The sequence below is a fragment of the Rhinatrema bivittatum genome, chromosome 16 (genome assembly GCF_901001135.1).
Source record: "Rhinatrema bivittatum chromosome 16, aRhiBiv1.1, whole genome shotgun sequence".
Taxonomy (NCBI): domain Eukaryota; kingdom Metazoa; phylum Chordata; class Amphibia; order Gymnophiona; family Rhinatrematidae; genus Rhinatrema; species Rhinatrema bivittatum.
In genome coordinates this window covers 47,679,190-47,698,027 of record NC_042630.1, presented here as the reverse complement: position 1 = coordinate 47,698,027, position 18,838 = coordinate 47,679,190, and the positions used below count along the sequence as shown (strand labels likewise).

General features: G+C 41.3%; 1 protein-coding gene across 1 annotated transcript; it reads left to right on the top strand.

The window, feature by feature from the left end:
• The first annotated feature begins 3,843 nt into the window (after positions 1-3,843).
• On the top strand, positions 3,844-4,773 carry LOC115077631 (olfactory receptor 5B12-like). The gene has a single exon (XM_029579926.1). The coding sequence runs from the start codon at positions 3,844-3,846 to the stop codon at positions 4,771-4,773; it is 930 nt and encodes a 309-aa protein (XP_029435786.1).
• The last annotated feature ends 14,065 nt before the right edge of the window (positions 4,774-18,838 follow it).

Below are 18,838 nucleotides of genomic sequence, written 5' to 3'. Positions count from 1 at the left end.
ATACATGGGTAGATGGATCCGTTGCTATAATCATTTTCATCTCTTTGAAATGTTCTAACCTTTAATTTTTTTAATTCACTATGGAAATGCTCAATTCATTTCTGTAAATCTTGATATTGATTATAAAGCAAGTCTATAGCTGTTGATGTTCTTCATTCCACAAGGCTTAGCTCCAATAGTTCCGTTAAGGAATTAGCTAACATTTTAATTGCATTAATCATCAAAATCATAAGATATAATGATTCCATTTCTCTAAAATAGTCTTAACATGAAGGAACAGCTTAGCAAATTTCAAAACCTGTAGCCCAAAAGGAATCTTTTCTTGTTTGCAATATTCTGTTAATGTACTAACATAAGGTTCAGATCAAACTCAATTTCAATAAGGAGAATCAAGATCTGACCATTTATTAGAATTATTATTTTTTTATTTATGTTCAAAGAATGAAGGTTCTTGAAATAGAGAGGAAAACTATTCCTGTCTGTAACTAAAGGCATTTTTCCACATAAATTGAGACATGGCCACTCTTATGGCAAACCAAATGGAAAAAAGGCAAGTGAGGTGATTCAACTGAAAAAACCACCAAAATATTCTCACTTTAATGAACTATACACAGATGGTTAAGAAGATACCCCCTGGGTATGGTTCATTAATGTGAGAAGTTTTTGTGTATAATCATAGTTAACAAAACATTATGGGCCAAAATTTCAAAGGGTTACACGTGCCAGGCCTATTTTCAAAAGGCCCGGCAACAGGCATAAAGCCCCAGGATGCGTGTAAGTCCAGGGGCTTTACTAAAGGGGCAGAAGGGGGTGGGGTCAGAGGCTTCTGGCACAGTGGCCATTTGCCGCTGTGTCGGGGATTGCGGACCGGCAGTTGGCTGACACACAAAACTTACTTCAGCCCCAGGGCTGAAGTAAGTTTTGGAATAAAGAGAGAAAAAAAAAGGTAGGGGGGAAGTGTGGGGGAGGAAGGGGAAGGGAAGGTGGGGTGGGGGGTAGGGAATTTCCCTCTGAGGTCGCTCCAATTTTGGAGCAGCCTGGGAAGGAATGAGGGAAGGCAGTGCAGCTCAGATAGGGCTCAGCGCGTGGAAGTGCACAATGGTGCACCCCCTTGTATGTGCCAACCCCCAATTTTATAACTTGCGCATGCCTGCGTGTGCAAGTTATAAAATCAGGCTTACATGTGTGCGCGCTGAGTAGCTCATACACATTACTCCCGTGCGCACCTTTTAAAATCTACCCCTATGTGTCATATTTTTTTTTGTTTTATCAACTGTAACAATTCATTCTCCTCATTCACTCCTTTCCCTCAGTTCTAATCTCCAGATCTGTCACTGACTCTTTGTGTGACCCTGGAGAAAATAAAATTATATCCCTCTGCTTCAGCTCCAATCCTTGTCTCTGTTACTGAGTCTCTGTGTGAGATTTCAAGGGAGCCACTTTATCTCCATGTGCCTCATAAGAAACGCCATGCAGAGTCAGAAAAAGGTCGATCAAACCCAGCATCCTGTCTCCAGGTCACAAGTACTTGGCAGATCCCATAAAATAGATCCTGTTATTCACTTCCAGGGTTGGCAATACTTTCCTTTAGTCTCTCTGGGTAATAATGTGGTATGGAGTTTTCCTCTGGGGAATTGTCCAAACCTCTTTAAAACCCACCACATCTTAATCACATCCTCTGGCAACAGATTCCTCAGCTTGATAGTGGAAAAGCACTTTCTACTATTTATTATGAATCTGCTGGCTGTTAGTTTAATGGTGAGTCCCCCTGTTTTAGTATTATTTGAAAGGGTAAATAACTGTCCTTTATTTACCTGTTCCTCCCCACTCATGATTTTATAAATTTATCTCCTGTCCCCTCTCAGCCATCTCTTTTCCAAGTTGTAGAGCCCTAACTTGCATAGCCTCTCATCATAGAAGAGATGTACCTTTATCATTTTTTCACCCTCCTCTGCACCTTTTCTAGTTCTGCTCTCTTTCTTGAGATGGGAATGGCCAGAACTGCACACAGTACTCAAGGTGTGGTTGCACCATAATACTGAGGCAATATGATATTTTCCATTTTATTCTTCATTCCTTTTCAGATCATTCCAATCATTCTATTTGCCTTTTTGACCATCGCTATGTACTGAGCTGAGGATTTCAAGGAATTGTCCACAATGACTCCAAGGTCCTTTTCCTGAGTAGTGACTCTACTTTCCAAAACCCAGCATTGTGTATCTGTGGTTGGGATTATATTTCCCTACATAATTTCTTTGTATTTGTCCACATTAAATTGCATCTGCCAGTCTCCCAAGATCTTTCTGCAGTTCCTTGTAATCTGCTGCTGTTTTACTAACTTTGAATAAATTTCTCATCTGTAAATCTGATCACCTCACCTGTTCCCTTTTCTTCAGATCATTGATGAACCTGTTAAGCAGCACAGACCTCAGTACTGATCCCTGTGGTACTCCACTAATGATCTTTCCCCATTTGGAAAACTGGCATTTAGTCATTCCTCTGTTTGTGGATTTTTAACCAATTACCCATTCACAATTACCAATTCATAATTACCAATTCACAATTACCAATTCACAATGACTCTCTAATTTCCTGAGGAGTCTCTCATGAGGGACTTTCTCAAATGCCTTCTGAAAATCCAAATACAATATGGCTCACCTTTATCTACATATTTAATTACACTTTCAAAAAAATCTAAAAGATTGGTAAGATAAGACTTCCCTTTGCTTAAACCATGTTTGTTTTTTTCTCATTAAACCATGTCTATCTATATGTCCAGTGATTTTGTTTTTAAGAGTGTTTTCTACCATTTTGCCCAGCAGCAATATAAGGGTAATCAGTCTATAGTTTTCCTGATCATCTCTGGAACATTTTTAAAAATTGGAATCACATTGGCCACCTTCCGGTCTTCAGGAATCATGGCTGTTTTAAATAATAGGTTATGGATTACTAGTAACAGTGTCAGCATGTAGCAAAATTCTTGCATACAGGTGAAAGGTCACCTAGACCAGGTTTCACAAGAACTGTGTCAGGAGGGATCCTAACATCATAATAAAATACAGAAGCAATGTGTCAAAAAATGGACATAGGACATCTGAAATAATAAACAGTATAATAAATACCTCATCGGCTTACCCAGACTTTTAGAAATACTCTGGAAAGTCAAAAGTTTGGTAAACACTGTGTCAAATCTGATAGAAAATAAAAAGTAAAAAGTAAGACTAAAGATTTTACCAATAAGTATTTGAAAAATATATTCAGAATTTTGAAAATGATCTATCAAATACAAAAACAGGGTCATTCATCGAAATGTATTATTTATTTCATCGTGAGATGCATATGCAAATTTTATAATTTTAGTCAAAGGGGAGGAGTTTATGAAAAGATGTATAATATTGTGTGCACTAGTGTAATGCATGTTTTAATGCTGGAAATAACTGCACATTTTTCCCTGGTGTTAAGCTGTGTGATGATCCTGAAATGGAATTTGTGATAGTTATTGCAAATCCTGTTTTAGAGGAGAAGTGAGAGTGGGAGTGTGAGAGAGAGCCTCTAAGATGGCACACATATTAGTCATCTATTTATATCACAATAGGAGGGTCATCTAGTAACTCAAGGTGAGGTTTTGGTGGTGGTCTAGAGGTGTGGGACGTTTTACATGAACAGGCAAATGTATGAACAGTATAGTACTCATCAATGAAGATTTAATGTGATTTGGAATGTACTCTCACCCTAACTTGATGCACTACCTGGGAGCTCTATTAATGGGTATAAGTAGGCAGTGGGGTTTTAACAATCTGCACTTAACAATCGTTTCTAACTTCTTTTTATACCCACAGGATAATGGATGTGGAAAACATGACGATGGTGAGAGAATTCCTTATTCTGGGACTTTCTGATAATCCCCAGCTTCAGGTTCCTCTCTTCCTGGTCTTCCTGCTCATTTACCTGATTATCTTGCTGGGGAACCTTGTGATTTTCACAGTGATCTGTGCTGACTCCCGCCTGCACACCCCCATGTACTTCTTCCTCAGTAACCTGTCACTCATAGACATCTGTGGAACCTCTACCATCACCCCAAAACTGCTGAGAATCTTTCTCACAGGGGATAAGAGCATTTCCTATGCTGGATGCATTACACAGCTCTATTTTTACATAGGCTTTGGTTGCACTTCAGACTTTCTCTTTACTGCCATGGCGTATGACCGCTATGCTGCAGTCTGCCAGCCCTTGCGCTATTCCCTCATTATGAATCACAGAGTCTGTGTCCAGCTGGCAGCTGCTTCCTGGATCATCGGCTTTCTACCATCTGAGATGATCACAGTTTCTGTCGCTCGCCTTTCATTCTGTGCTTCTAATGTGATCAATCATTTCTTCTGTGACCTCATGCCACTGTTAAATCTTTCCTGTACTGACACGGCCAACACACAAAGCATATTATTTTTTGTAGTTGCATTGATGGAAATGCCTGCTTTCTTTCTGACTTTTATATCTTATATCTTCATCATCTCAGCCATCCTGAGGATACGCTCTGCAGAAGGGAAGCGTAAAGCTTTCTCCACCTGCTCCTCCCACCTCACTATGTTCTTCATTTATTATTTGTCACTGTTCTGCATGAATCTGAGACCCAGCTCAACATATTCCCAGGAACAGGGTAAATTCTTGTCTGTGTTTTATACATCAGTCACCCCCATGCTTAACCCCATCATTTATAGTCTGAGGAATAAGGAGGTGAAAAATGCAGTGAGGAAAGTCATAGGAAGTAAATTATGAGACTACGTGATAAATCATAGAAAGTTATCAAATGCAGGATATTTCAATTTCTAGTTAGGTGTAAGATGATTCTCCCTTTAAAACAGAAATGGAAGGTCCCTGGTTTGATCCTTGGGTTGGGTCTTTTACTCCCCAGCTCAGCTAGAGCTGTAGATGTGGCTGTAACAGCATTCACAGCCCCCTGGAGGAGAAAGTTGTGGTCATTGCTCAAGGGTGACACCAGGTGGCTGGATTTGGGGATCATGAAAGCAGGGTTCTGGAAGAGCCCTGGTAAATGGCTCCAGGTTCAGGACTGTCACTGCAATGACCTGACTAAGAACACTGAGGAGGAAAGGAGATGTTATAAAATAGAGGGAAAATAATCCTGCAGAGTTGTGAATGAAAGGTCATAGTACCATGATCCTATCCCTGGTTCCAACTGAGCTGAAAATACAAAGGAACGATGAAAATAGAAAAAAAAAAAAAAGAGTCCTGCAGTGCTAACACAGCAAAACCTAGAGGGATTTTTCATTCATGATCCAGAAATTATCTTGTTGAGAACCATGTGGAAGGTCGGACCTCATTCTCTGGGATCAGTACAATCCCTCCCCCTTGGTATTCTCAGTCCTGTACTCACCCATTGTACTATCAATACTGCCAGTTTTACAGCACTGTGATATCACCAATGTGATATATATGGCCTCATGTGATATCCCTGCAGTGACAGACAGCCATAAGTGACATTGCTGCTGTGAAATACATCCCCACATGATATTACCATTGTGAGATACAGCCCAACATGCATCATCATTGAGAGATACAGCTCCATGGGACATCACTCATAAGAGATATAATCAAAGTTCCCTATAAAATGCATGGGAGACCATTAATAACTTTTTCCCATCGTAGAGATGTGCATTCGTTTTTGCCGATTTGGAAAATTTCAACAAAATTGTCCAATTCAGCATGTTTCGAGGAGCTTGAAAAACGATTGGGATTTTCCTGGTTTTTCAGGAAAAATCATTTTTCAGATTAGTGCGCACTAACTCCCCATTAGCGCGCTTTAACAAAAACTAACAAAATCTAACGTTTTTTGTTAGCATGCAATAACGGGGAGTTAGCGCCCACTAACTCCCATTAGTGCACACTAACCCGAAAAATGATTTTTCGAGAAAAAAAAACACGAACCACAAAAAAACGACATTTCCCGCAGCGTCTGAAAACCGAAGAATGACACGAAGACAAAAAACGATTTACTTCTCAATTAGCTATGCTCTAGCTTAAACAGCACTGGGCCACAGTTTCCAGAGATTATGGGCCCTTGCATGATTTAAACCATAGTATGGCTGGAACATGCCTGGTAGGGAGAAATGTGTCATTCATGTCCCATACATCTAACAGGAGCCATTGGTTAGAACCCAATGTGATATCTCTTTTGTAAGTAATAGCCCAACTTATTTTATTTATTTATTTATTTATAAGCTTTTATATACCAAAGTTTAGCTAGATGCCTTCACTCTGGTTTTCAGGTAGAACAACATATTACAATTTCAGAAGCTACTGATATACATATTATATTACAGATTAAGAAACAACTTATTAACATCGTGAAACAAGATATGGCACATATTCTAATTTAAGTACTAGCAGATAGAACAGTGTAACAGGGAAGGTAACGGCTATAGTTGGATTATAACACCGGTATCAAGTTGTTTATAGCCAACTTCAAATATCGATGCCAATTAAACCTGTGATTAAATATTGAATATCAACATTTTAAATAATAATAGAGAGTTAAGCTTGAAGAAGATTGGCCTCACTGGACATCTTGTAGTCTTCCTGTCTCTCTAATCCTGTTGTGTTTTCTCAGCCTTTAATAAAGCTCTGTATATTTGTTGTTGGTACTCACTTACTGTATACATCCCTGGTACAGAATTTACCAAACATTTGTCCACTGTAAGCTTTTACTTTCCATTCTAGTGTTGAATGAGACAATGATACTGGACACCACTAAGCCTAGATGGGGTACTTTCTGAGGTCAGTGAGGTAAAAGTGACTCAAATATAAAGTTTCATGTGTCTCTCTTTCAAGTGCCTTGTAAAAGGGAAACAGGGGATGAGTTAGCAGTCACTGTGCAGTTGTAAGCAGTTCAGCATGCAGGATAATATTTCTATATAATGCATATCAGGAGACTTTGCATGCACAAATTTCTAGTACTTACACCTGTTGCACCATATTGGATCACTTTCCATTAAGTCTATGTTCCAGTTAGTGTTAGGTGGGATTATTGTAGCACACTGCATGTAGGGTTACTACAGGGAGGGATGAAGGGACTTTGACTGAGAGCACCGCTGCTAGAGCACATTGTCCTGATTTTGGCCAGTCTTCAAAGCTGAGATAAGGAATCAGCCTTTCTCCAAGGTGGTTCCCTTTCTCTGGAAAAAGCTTCTTTTTCATTTTAGGCAGGGATGTGATCTTTAGTCTTTTAGATGTTGTGAGATTCAGGCTGTTCTCATCATAGGTGGAGGAAGAGAGGTTCTTGGGCATTAAATTGGGTCACACAGGTCAATATTTGGCAACAAGTCTCTTTGGATTGTAGGGTCTTGGTGTTTGGTTGTGAATTGTCTTCTAGTTCTTTGCTAATTTTTGAAACAATTTTGTACCCCATTCCAGATGCTTTTTGCAAAGGGATGGGTAAAAAAATGAATACATGAAATAAAATGTGATTTACCTGATCAGACTTAGGGGGTCATTCTCTAATGCTATCGCATGTAAAAAGGGACATTTCACATGCAAAAAGTCCCTTTTCACGTGCGATACCTAGCTCGGGGAGGGGGGGGGGGAGTCGGCCCCGGAAGAGGAGGAGTCGGCGGCACCGGAGCTGATGCTGCGGAAACATCGCTGGCGGCGAAAGGTAAGATTCCTTATTGCCGCCAGTTTCGCCCTGAATAACTACACCTTTTATGGTAGTCCACCTTTTATGATGTAGTTATTTGGCGCAAAAGCTGACAGCGATCGCACCGCAGAGGTACAATCGCTGCCGGCTATCGCAGGACTGCGCCCTGCTTTGTCCCCCCCCCCCCCCCGTTACCACCGGATTCTCTAAGGTCTGCGACCTTAGCCAGTTAATATTATCTGGCTACTGCTGAATATCGGTTCTAGTCGAATACATTTTAGCCATGCCCCTGAAATTCCTTTCACTCTGTCTATATTTATCTAGATAACATTTAGCTGGCAATGACTTACCTGTCCAGAATCTTTCTGCTGAGAGTGGCAGGAAGTTTAAACTTGATAGTTGTTTGCATAAGTCCAAAGTTACTTGGAGAAACCTTTTTGAATATCGATCTCCCCGGGTCTCAGTATTAGTGAAAAGAGAAGAGTCGTCATTTCAGACTTGGATCCATTGCAGGAGGAAAGAGCATCGGAAGGCAATCACATGAAACTAAATTATTGTGTTACCCCCCACCCATGATGGACTTATCTTCCCTAAATTCCCCTTTAATCCCTTGAACATCTAATGGCACAATTGACTCTCTTGCAGGCTTCCTGCTTCAAATATACTTTTTAAAGTTTTATTATGAGAATTTGCCTCTATGGCCAGCTTCTTTTCAAATTCTTTCTTAGCCTGTCTTATCAATGTTTTACATTTAACTTGGCAATCCTTATGCTTTTTCTTATTTTCTTTAGATGGATCCTTCTTCTGATTTTTGCAGGAAGTTTTTTGCTAAAATAGCCTCTTTCACCTTTTCTTTTAACCATGCCAGCAGCTTTTGGCCTTCCTTCCACTTTTTAAAGGTGTGGAATACATCTGGACTACACTTCTAAGATGGCATTTTTAAGCAATATCCCTACCTGTTGTACACGCTTAACCTTTGTAGCTGAACTTTTCATTTTTTGCTATTTTCCTCATTTTATCAAAGTTTCTGTTTTGAAAGTTTAGTGCTGGAGCTTTGATTTATTTCTTGTCAAACTTCCCATCATTAATTCAAATTTGTCCATGTTATGATCACTATTGCCAAGTGGCACCAATACCATTAACTCTCTGACCAAATCCTGCATTCCACTAAGAATTAGATCTAAAATAGCTCCCTCTCTCATTGGTTCCTGAACAAATTGCTCCATAAAGCTGTCATTTAGTCCATCCAGGAACTTTACCTGTCTAGCAAGTCCTGATGTTACATTTACCCAGTCAATATTGGGTTAATTGATATCTCCCACTGTTACTGCACTGCCATATTATTCCCCTCTATAGGAGACAGACTGCTGTATGGAAGGCCTGTTGAGGTGCTCAGACTCTGGGAAAGAGCTGATCCTGGGATTTCAGATTATTGCTTTGTTTGGGGTCAAGAGGAATATTTTCTCACTGTGGAGATTGCCCCTTCCCCTGGATTATCATATCAGGAGGGGCAGATAGGCAATTTGAAGAAGGTTGGGCTCACTGGACATCTGTTTGTCTTACCAGGTGTGTAAATCTGTAACTGTAATACTGTTGTGTTTTTATGTACTAAATCTGTTTTGAGTGATTTATTCTCAACTTTTAATAAAGCTCCTTACATTGGTCCTTGGTATGCACTTAGGGGCGGATTTTAAAAGGAGCGCGAATAGCCTACTTTTGTTTGCGCTCCAGGCGCAAACAAAAGTACGCTGGATTTTAGTAGATACGCGCGGAGCCGCGCGTATCTGCTAAAAACCTGGATCGGTGCGCGCAAGGCTATGGATTTTGTATAGCCGGCGCGCGCCGAGACGCGCAGCCTACCCCCGTTCCCTCCGAGGCCGCTCCGAAATCGGAGCGGCCTCGGAGGGAACTTTCCTTTGCCCTCCCCTCACCTCCCCCTCCCTTCCCCTACCTAACCCACCCGCCCGGCCCTGTCTAAACCCCCCCCCCTTACCTTTGTCGGGGGATTTACGCCTCCCGGAGGGAGGCATAAATCCCCGCGCGCCAGCGGGCCTCCTGCGCGCCGGGCCGCGACCTGGGGGCGGGTACGGAGGGCGCGGCCACGCCCCTGTACCGCCCCGGGCCGTAGCCACGCTCCCGTACCCGCCCCCAAAACGCTACCGACACGCCCCCGAAACGCCGCGACGACCGGGCCCGCCCCCGACACGCCCCCCTCGGAGAACCCCGGGACTTACGCGAGTCCCGGGGCTCTGCGCGCGCTGGGAGGCCTATGTAAAATAGGCTTCCCGGCGCGCAGGGCCCTGCTCGCATAAATCTGCCCGGTTTTGGGCGGATTTACGCGAGCAGGGCTCTGAAAATCCGCCCCTTACTGTATAAGAACATAAGAACATGCCATACTGGGTCTGACCAAGGGTCCATCAAGCCCAGCATCCTGTTTCCAACAGTGGCCAATCCAGGCCATAAGAACCTGGCAAGTACCCAAAAACTAAGTATGTATCCCTTGTAGATCTGTATACATCCTGCATTTCAGCACAGGGGAGAGAAATAACAACTCATCATCATACAACATCTTACCACCCAACTCTGAAGAAAACGTTTGGGTACTCTACATACCTTAGTATGAACAATCCATTCCGGCAATATCCTAAAGAGGTGCCATGCCAGTAGATAGCATGATCAATGATGAGAATAATGATGGATTTATCACCTTCACACAATTCACCCTTTTGGTTTGAATACAGACCTGAATGTATTGATATTTCTATAGGCTAAAGTGGTGGTTTGATTTCTATCATTTTAGAACTATGATATTATCAGTTCTTATATGACATTTTCTTAGAGATTTGGATAAGGTTATTGTTTTCTCCTTCAATATGACATGTAGCCAGAAGGCACCTTCCATAACTGACACTAGGGCTCGGCATTTTTAAGATCTCTGTTCTCTATATATGCAATGGATTCCTTTTCATGAAGTGAGTGAGATGAGACCATCCAAGCAGAAGCACATGGCCTGATAAGTTAGCCTTTATATTCCCCCTGATGAAGGACAGTGCTGAAATATTAGCTGATGTTGGGTTTATTGTGGGTTCACACTGTTTCATATACTTGTTTGCCAACATTGTTGGACTAATTTTGACTATTGTCTTTTAGAAACAAAAAAAATCTTGTTTTTATTATACTGACTGAGTGTGGGATGAATGATAGAGACAACCAGGTTGTCTACCTCCTCTGATGAAATAAACCAGCAAGAGCTCATGAAACTGTTTAATAAATCCACATCTGGACAAGACGTTCCACATTGCTGGGGAACTTTGAGTCCTGCTTTATTCACTACAATTTATAAAGAGCCATCAATGTGAAGAACAGAGAAGACAGCAGGTAAACCATATAAAATGTAAAAACAATAAACAAGTTCAGAACATGACAAGACCCTTCTCAAAACATCCAAGCTTGATATGACAGACAAGATCCATGAGGGATGTGGTACAGAGCAGGGAAGGGACTGTGAGAGGAGATCTCAGAGAAGGCAGCTCAAAAGTTCTCTTGTGATAGGAATTGGTGGGTGTGAAAGAGAAAGACAGGGAGGGGACTTAATAAATGAGGAAGGGATTTAAATTAATTATGAACCCTGAGGGGGTCATTTTCAAAGGAGTTACGCATGTAAATGTGACATACTATCGTAGCAATTTTCAAAAGCTATTTACTCGAGTAAAGTGCACTTACTTGAGTAAATCCTATGGACAATTCAATGGCATATATATTGTAGCAATTTTGAAAAGCCCACTTACTTGAGTAAAGTGAATTTACTCGAGCAAAAACCAGTTTTGCTCGAGTAAATGCTTTTTAAAATCTACCCCTAAGTGTTTACCATTGATCAGTGTAAGTGAAGAGTTACTGTCCTTAAGAGAAACATGGGAGTAACCTGCACAGAGTGGCAGTTGCTACTTTAAAAAGCTTGCTGGGCAGACTGGATGGACCATTTGGTCCTTTTCTGCCATCATTTCTGTGTTTCTATATTTTTTTGAATGGTAATGTACATATTTTCCAAGAACGGAGATTACCAGCTGAAAAATATACTTGAGCTAAATCTAGCTAATATTGAGGAAACTTTCCATATAATTCCCAATCCATCAATGCCAAAATCATAAATTGAACTCTGACTGGCTCCGTCAATGTCATGGTGACATGGGCTGATAGAGCACACCCTGCAATCATCCAGGCTGCCACATTCATTAACAGCTTGCACAGAGCACTTGGGAAGGACCACATAAAGCCTGCATTACTGGTCTAAAATCCCTCCTATTCAATATGTATTTTAATCATATGATTTTCTTAGTTTGAAAATACCTTTGCTCACCACAGTTAATAGCTGTTGCCATAAGTTGAATCCAGAGTCTAACAAGTCTCCTAAATCATGAATAGCCTTCACACTATCCTTTCCTACCTGTAGTGACATTTATGTTTCATTTATTCCTCATGTAAGTGATATCTTTTCTGTCTTTTTTTACATTTACCAACAGTTTATTCTGACCCATCCATGAAATAGCAAGTCAGTATAAAACACACCTGATCAGATTTGGGGCTTATAAAGTCATCCTTTATGTTTTCTGGATCATGCTAAGGCTTTAGGCATCACCAGGTTCCTCCAAGTTGTTACAGAGACTCATCTCACATGTTAAGGTTAAACAAACCTAAATGTATCTCCTTGGCCAGATCAATATTCAGCCACAAGCAGTGCAGGTAAGTTATCTCTGCACCGCTGAGGTTACCCAGATAAACCAAAGTTAACTGGATAAATTTGGGACTGCCTTGCAACACGAGAAGACTTATCTCAATATCACCATTATAAGGTATGTGGGCTCCACCCTGGAATGACTCATATGGCTTTTGATGCAGACCCTGCACTATTTTCGTCTCCTCTCTCTGGTCCACCTCCATCCTGCCTCTATCCTTTTTGAGATACGGTCTCCAGAACTGAACACAATACTCCAGGAGAGGCCTCACTAACGACCTATATAGGGGTATTATCACCTCCTTTTTCCTACCTGGTTATACCTCTCTCCATGCAGCCCAGCATCCCACTGGTTTTAGCTACCTCCTTGTCACATTGCTTAACTATCTTCAGATCCTCAGACACTAAGATCCTGAAGTTTCACTCCTGGTCTGTGCACATCAGTCTTTTGCTCCCCATTCCTATGCTATGACTTTGGATTTCTGCACCCCCAGATGCAGGACTCTGCACTTCTTGGCATTGAATCCCAGCTGCCAAACTTTCAACCACTCCTTGAGTTTTCTTAGATCACCTCTCATTCTCTCTACTCCTCCAGGTGTGTCCACTCTGCTGAACATCTGTACTGCAAGGGGAGCTTCAGCTTAACCTGCAGGATCACACTTGAGTAAATGTTTGCTAATCCTTTTATCATTATGTAAATGAAACATAATGGATAGACATCCCATACTCCCATTCCAATCTCTTGTTCTTATCTGTAGATTTACAGCTGTTCTTGTATTAATCTAAGTAGTCCCCATGTTTTTTTCTAATTGCTCATATTTTCATTTTAAAAATGGTGTCATCTTTATCTGGATATACTTGTTTTTCCTTAAAATAATTGTACTTACAAATAATTCTGAAAACTTTTTCCCAGACACATAGAAGAGGATAATGTTTTAATAACACAACAATTTGTTTGAACAATCTCTTCCCAATGAAATAAATGTCCAATGCCCAGCCAGTGAGTTTAATATGACACCTGTTGAGGTGCAGATCAGTGATTTTTTTTTCCTGGCCACACATTGCAGCATCTGTAATGATATATGTACTAAACATATGTCATATCTAATGTATTCTTATACCCACAGGACAAGAGAGAAGGACCAAATGGACATTGAAAATATGACATTGGTGGCAGAATTTATAATTCTGGGACTTTCTGATAATCCCCAGCTGCAGGTTCCTCTCTACCTGATCTTCCTAGTCATCTACATTATCACCCTTCTGGGGAAATTTGTGATTATTACAGTGATCTATGCTGACGCCCACCTGACACTCCCATGTATTTCTTTCTCTGTAGCCTGTCACTCACAGACATCTGCTGCACCTCCACTGTCATCCCAAAACTGCTGGAGATCTTCCTGTCAGGGAATAAGACCATTTCCTATACTGGGTGCATGGTGCAGCTGTATTTCTTCCTAGGTTTCACTGGCATTGAGACGTTCCTTCTCACTGCTATGACTTATGATAGCTATGCCGCAGTCTGCCACCCCTTACACTATTCAGTCATCATGAATCAGAGAGCCTGTGTCCTGTTGACAGCTGCTTCCTGGATCATTGGCTTTCTACCTGCTGAGACAATCACAGCTTCTGTCACCCGCCTTTCATTCTGTGGCTCTAACAAGGTCAATCATTTCTTCTGTGAGCTCATGCCACTGGTGAAGCTTTCCTGTACTGACACGGCTGGCCCTGAAACTATGTTTGTTGAAATTGCGTTGTTATCGGTGCCTGCCTTCCTTGTGACTCATATCTTATTTATTAATTAATTTATTAATTTATTAATTTATTTATTTATTTAGCATTTTTATATACCGAAGTTCATGTAGCAGAGTTACAAATCAATTCGGTTTACATTTTAACATTAACATGCATGTAAGAATGCAATAACATAGAACAAGGAGTATATAACTTGGAACAAATAAACTGGGAGACTGTTATACATTTTAACATTAACATGCATGTAAGAATGCTATTACATAGAACAAGGAATATATAATTTGGAACAAATAAACTGGGAGACTGTTATCACCATATAACATGTGCAATAAGTAATATGCTATTTTTTTTTTTTGTAACAGACTAGACAAAAGTTAGCCTTGTAATCATCTAAAAAATTAGATAGTGATCCGAACTAGATAATCTGCCCGTAGATAAGCTGTTAATGCTAACTGGAGTGACGATATTGGAGTATTCTGAAAGAGACATAATAACTAAGGAAGGCAGTGAATAGTGGTAGGTTATTGGCATAGATTGAACGCTTGTTCGAACAGCCAAGTTTTGAGTCTTTTTTTGAAAGTAATTGGGCAATGTTCCTGTCGGAGTACAGGGGGTAAAGAGTTCCATTGTTGAGGGCCTGCTTTGGATAGAGTTCGTTTATTTAAAGTGGATTTAATGGCTGGGGCAATGAGGGTATTCCTGTAAGCTGTTCTCACTGGTCTATTGGGAATAGTAAGTCGAAGAGGGATGTTGAGTTTCAGTGGGATGAGCTTGTGGATATATTTGTGAATGATGGTGAGTATTTTGTAGGAGATTCTGAACTTGATCGGGAGCTAGTGTAGACTTTTTAGAATGGGGGTGATATGGTCTCTTTTGTTGGTTTTTGTAAGTATCCTGGCTGTGGCATTTTGGAGGATCTGTAGGGGTTTTAAGGTGTTAGCTGGGAGTCCGAGTAGCAGGGAATTGCAGTAGTCTATTTTTGAGAAGATGATAGTCTGTAGGACTGAACGATAGTCTTGGAAGTGTAGAAGTGGTCTGAGCCTTTTTAGGACTTGCAATTTGAAGAATCCTTCTTTAGTGGTGTTATTAATAAATCTCTTGAGGTTGAGTTGATTGTCCATTAAGACTCCGAGGTTTCTGACTTGAGAAGAGAAGGGTGGTTGTCTTGTAGTAATAGTGTTGGTTATTGCCTGGCTGCCTTCTTGGGTGATAAGGAGTATTTCTGTTTTGTTGGAGTTGAGGATCAAATTAAGGCTCGTGAGCAGGTTGTTGATTTCTTGAAGGCATCTGTACCAGAATTCTAGTGATTTTTGTAAGGAATCGGTCACCGGGATAAATATTTGTACATCATCTGCGTAGATGTAGTGGGTTAGTTTTAGTTTGGAAAGGAGCTGACAGAGCGGTACAAGATAAATGTTGAAGAGGGTTGGGGATAGGGATGATCCTTGCGGTACTCCCAAGGAAGCGTGGACAGGGTGTGATTCGTTATTGTTGACTTTGACCTTGTAGAATCTGTTGGATAGAAATGACTTGAACCAGTTCAGCGCCGTGCCTTTGATACCGATGTCAGATAGCCGATGTCAGTAGTGTTAGGTGGTTGACGATATTGAATGCGGCAGAAAGATTGAGGAGAATGAGTAGACCGGTTTGTTTTTTTTCAAGATTTAGTAGAATAGTGTCTGTTAAGGAGATTAGGAGAGATTCTGTGCTGCGTGCTTTTCGAAAGCCGAACTGATAGGAGGATAGTATATTGTTGTCTTTGAGGTACTCTGAAGTTGTTTGTTAACTATTTTTTCTAAAATTTTGGAAATGAAGGGGAGATTAGCGATCGGACGATAGCTGGCCGGGTCATCTAGAGACAAGTTCGGCTTTTTCAGAAGTGGTTTCAGAATAGTGAGTTTCAGTGGATCGGGGACTAATCCTTGCGTTAGAGTACAGTTAATGATGTTTGAGATAGGTTTGGCGATGGTTTTTGAACTAGCGATTAGTAGATTTGAAGGTATAGCATCTGAGGGGTGAGATGCAGGTTTGATTTTCTTAAGGATTCATTTGATCTCAAGTGAAGAAGTCAGTTTGAAAGATACAAGACTCGTGTTTAGTTGAATATGTGTTGAGTAGGATGAAGGAGGAAGGGTGGCGTTGTTGGTATTTAATGGTTTCATCAGATCAGTGATTTTTTTCTTGAAGAATGTGGCTAGTTCTGAGGCTTTGCTGGCTGCTTGGTCATCTGGGATGGAAATGGGTGGAGATTTGGTGAGGGATGAGATGATATTGAAAAGTGCTTTAGGGTCGAATATGAAGTGGTGAATTTTTTGGGAGAAAAAGTCTCTTTTTGTTTGTAGAATGGATATTCGGTATCGGTGCATGAGTGATTTGTAAGCCTCCAGGTTAGATGTAGAAGGGTTTTTTCGCCATATGCGTTCCAGCCGTCTTAGTTCTTGTTTAAGGGTTTTAAGTTGAGGGGTGTCCCATGGTTTCCTGTTGTTCGATTTAGTATGGATACTTTTGGATGTTAGAGTGCACATAAGGTCTGCTACTTTCTTGGTTATTTTTGTCCATGATGTTGTGGCAGATGTAGCATCCGTGAGGTCTAGATGTTCTAGAGCAGATGAAAGGTGTGGGCTGAGGGTTTCAGGATTGCATAATTTCCTGAATTGTAAAGTGTTTTTTTGCGATGGTGGGGTGGTGGGTTGGGAGTGCTTTAGAGTTGTGGATACCAGCATATAGTCTGACCAGGGGACTGGGGAGCACATCGTAGATGATACAGGGGTAAAGCCTTCATGTATGAAAATTAAGTCCAGTGTGTGGCCTGCTTTGTGAGTCGGGCCTTTAATAATTTGTTTTAAGCCCATGTGATTAAGAGTGGTTAGGAAGGATTCACAACTGGAGGTTTGGGGAGTTTTGTCCACATGGAGGTTGAAATCTCCCATTATTATAGCTGGTGAATCAGTGTTGATATGTTTGGCTAATAATTCAATGAGCGGTGATGGGTCAGCTTCCAGTTTTCCTGGCGGGGCATAAATGAGGCCAATTTGGAGAAATTTAGATTTTAATATAGCTAGTTCAAGGGTAGTGGATGAGTTCGAGATCTTTAGCGAAAGCCCAAGTTGTTTTCTGGCTTCTAGAAGAAGACCGCCGCCTCTTTTTTTAGGTCTTGGAATGGAAAAGAAGTCGTATTCGTGTGAGGGGAGTTGGTTGATTAGTGCCGTGTCTTCAGGTTTCATCCATGTTTCGGTGATGGCAAAAATGTCGGGTTTTGAGTCTGTTAGGTAGTCATCAAGGAGATGTGTTTTTTGAGAGAGAGATTGCGCATTGATAAGTGTTAGGGATAATAGGGTGAGGCCCAAAGGATGGTTTAATGGCGATGTCATGATAGGAATAATTCTTTTTTGGAAGAGATTGGGAGTGGTAAGGTTTTTTATGAAGTATCTCCTTTGGTTATAAATGATTGGTACAGCGAATGTGTACATGGTAAATAAGTTGTTCGTATGAGAGTTGGTGAGGTTTGTAATGATTGCTGGTGTGGTTTGAGTAGTGATTGTTGTAGAAGTTGTCGCTCAGCTTCAGATTCTTCTAATCTTAACTGCCACCCGCTGTTTTGTCTTTAGGCCTGGACTGAGTGCCTGGGTTGAGTACTGTTTGCGTAGGCCTGGATTGAGTGCCTCATGGAAGGTTGGTGCAGGCGAGTGCTGTTGCGGGAGGATTAGTGTTTTGTGGTTGTTGCTGCTGTCTTGTGCTGAGTGATGTAGTAGGTTGCAGTCTGAGGTGGTTTGGATGGTTCCTGGAGGAAATTGCAGAGTTTAGCGCGAGGGGGAGGTCAGGGCTTTCCTCAAATGCTGCACGAAGGGGCGCACAAAGGGGTGGCCTCCTGACCCCCCCAAGCTGGCCAAAAGTTCCTTTTGGGTCCAACGAGGGTTCCGAAGCGAACGCGCGGAGAATCACGTGACGTCCACGTCACTCCGACGTGACGCCGACGTCACATGCTCCTCGCAAAGGAGTACAGAAATGGCGTCCTGACTCCCCGCTGGACCACCAGGGAGTTTTGGTAAGTCTTGGGGGGGGGGATTAAGGAGGGTGAGGGGTTTAAATTTTTATTTAGGATCAACAATCGCGATTTCCAACGTATTCAACATAGCTATGTTGAATACGTTGGAAATCGGATCGTTTTCGCCTCATCACTTTTTTAAGTTAAAAAAAAAAAAATAAGTTGCGTTTTACATATAAGTTCAAAACGAATGCACACCCCTATTAGTTGTGCCCAGCCCTTCTGTGCTTTGAACTGCACTGGGCCACAGTTCCCTTAAAGGGTCTTGCATGACCCACAAAATGGCTGGAGTGCACCTGATAAGGAGAAAGATGTAAGTGGTCTTTCATGTACCTAACAGGGGACATTGAGTAGAACACAATTTTATATCTCTCCTGTGAGTAACAACCAATTTGACATCACACTTATGAATTAGCCTATTGTGACATCACTCCTATGAGTGACACCATTGTGACATCACTCCTGTGACTTAAAGCTCATGGGCACATTCTTAAGAGCCATTATCTATACAGAAAATGTGACTCCAAAGGTCAAATTGTTTTTGTGTGAAGCCAATCCATCAGGCATGGGGTGCCTTAAAATATTTCCTGTCTGCTTGTCTCATAAAATGATTCACTGCTTCCATCAACTGCCCTATAAATGTATTTATACATTCTGC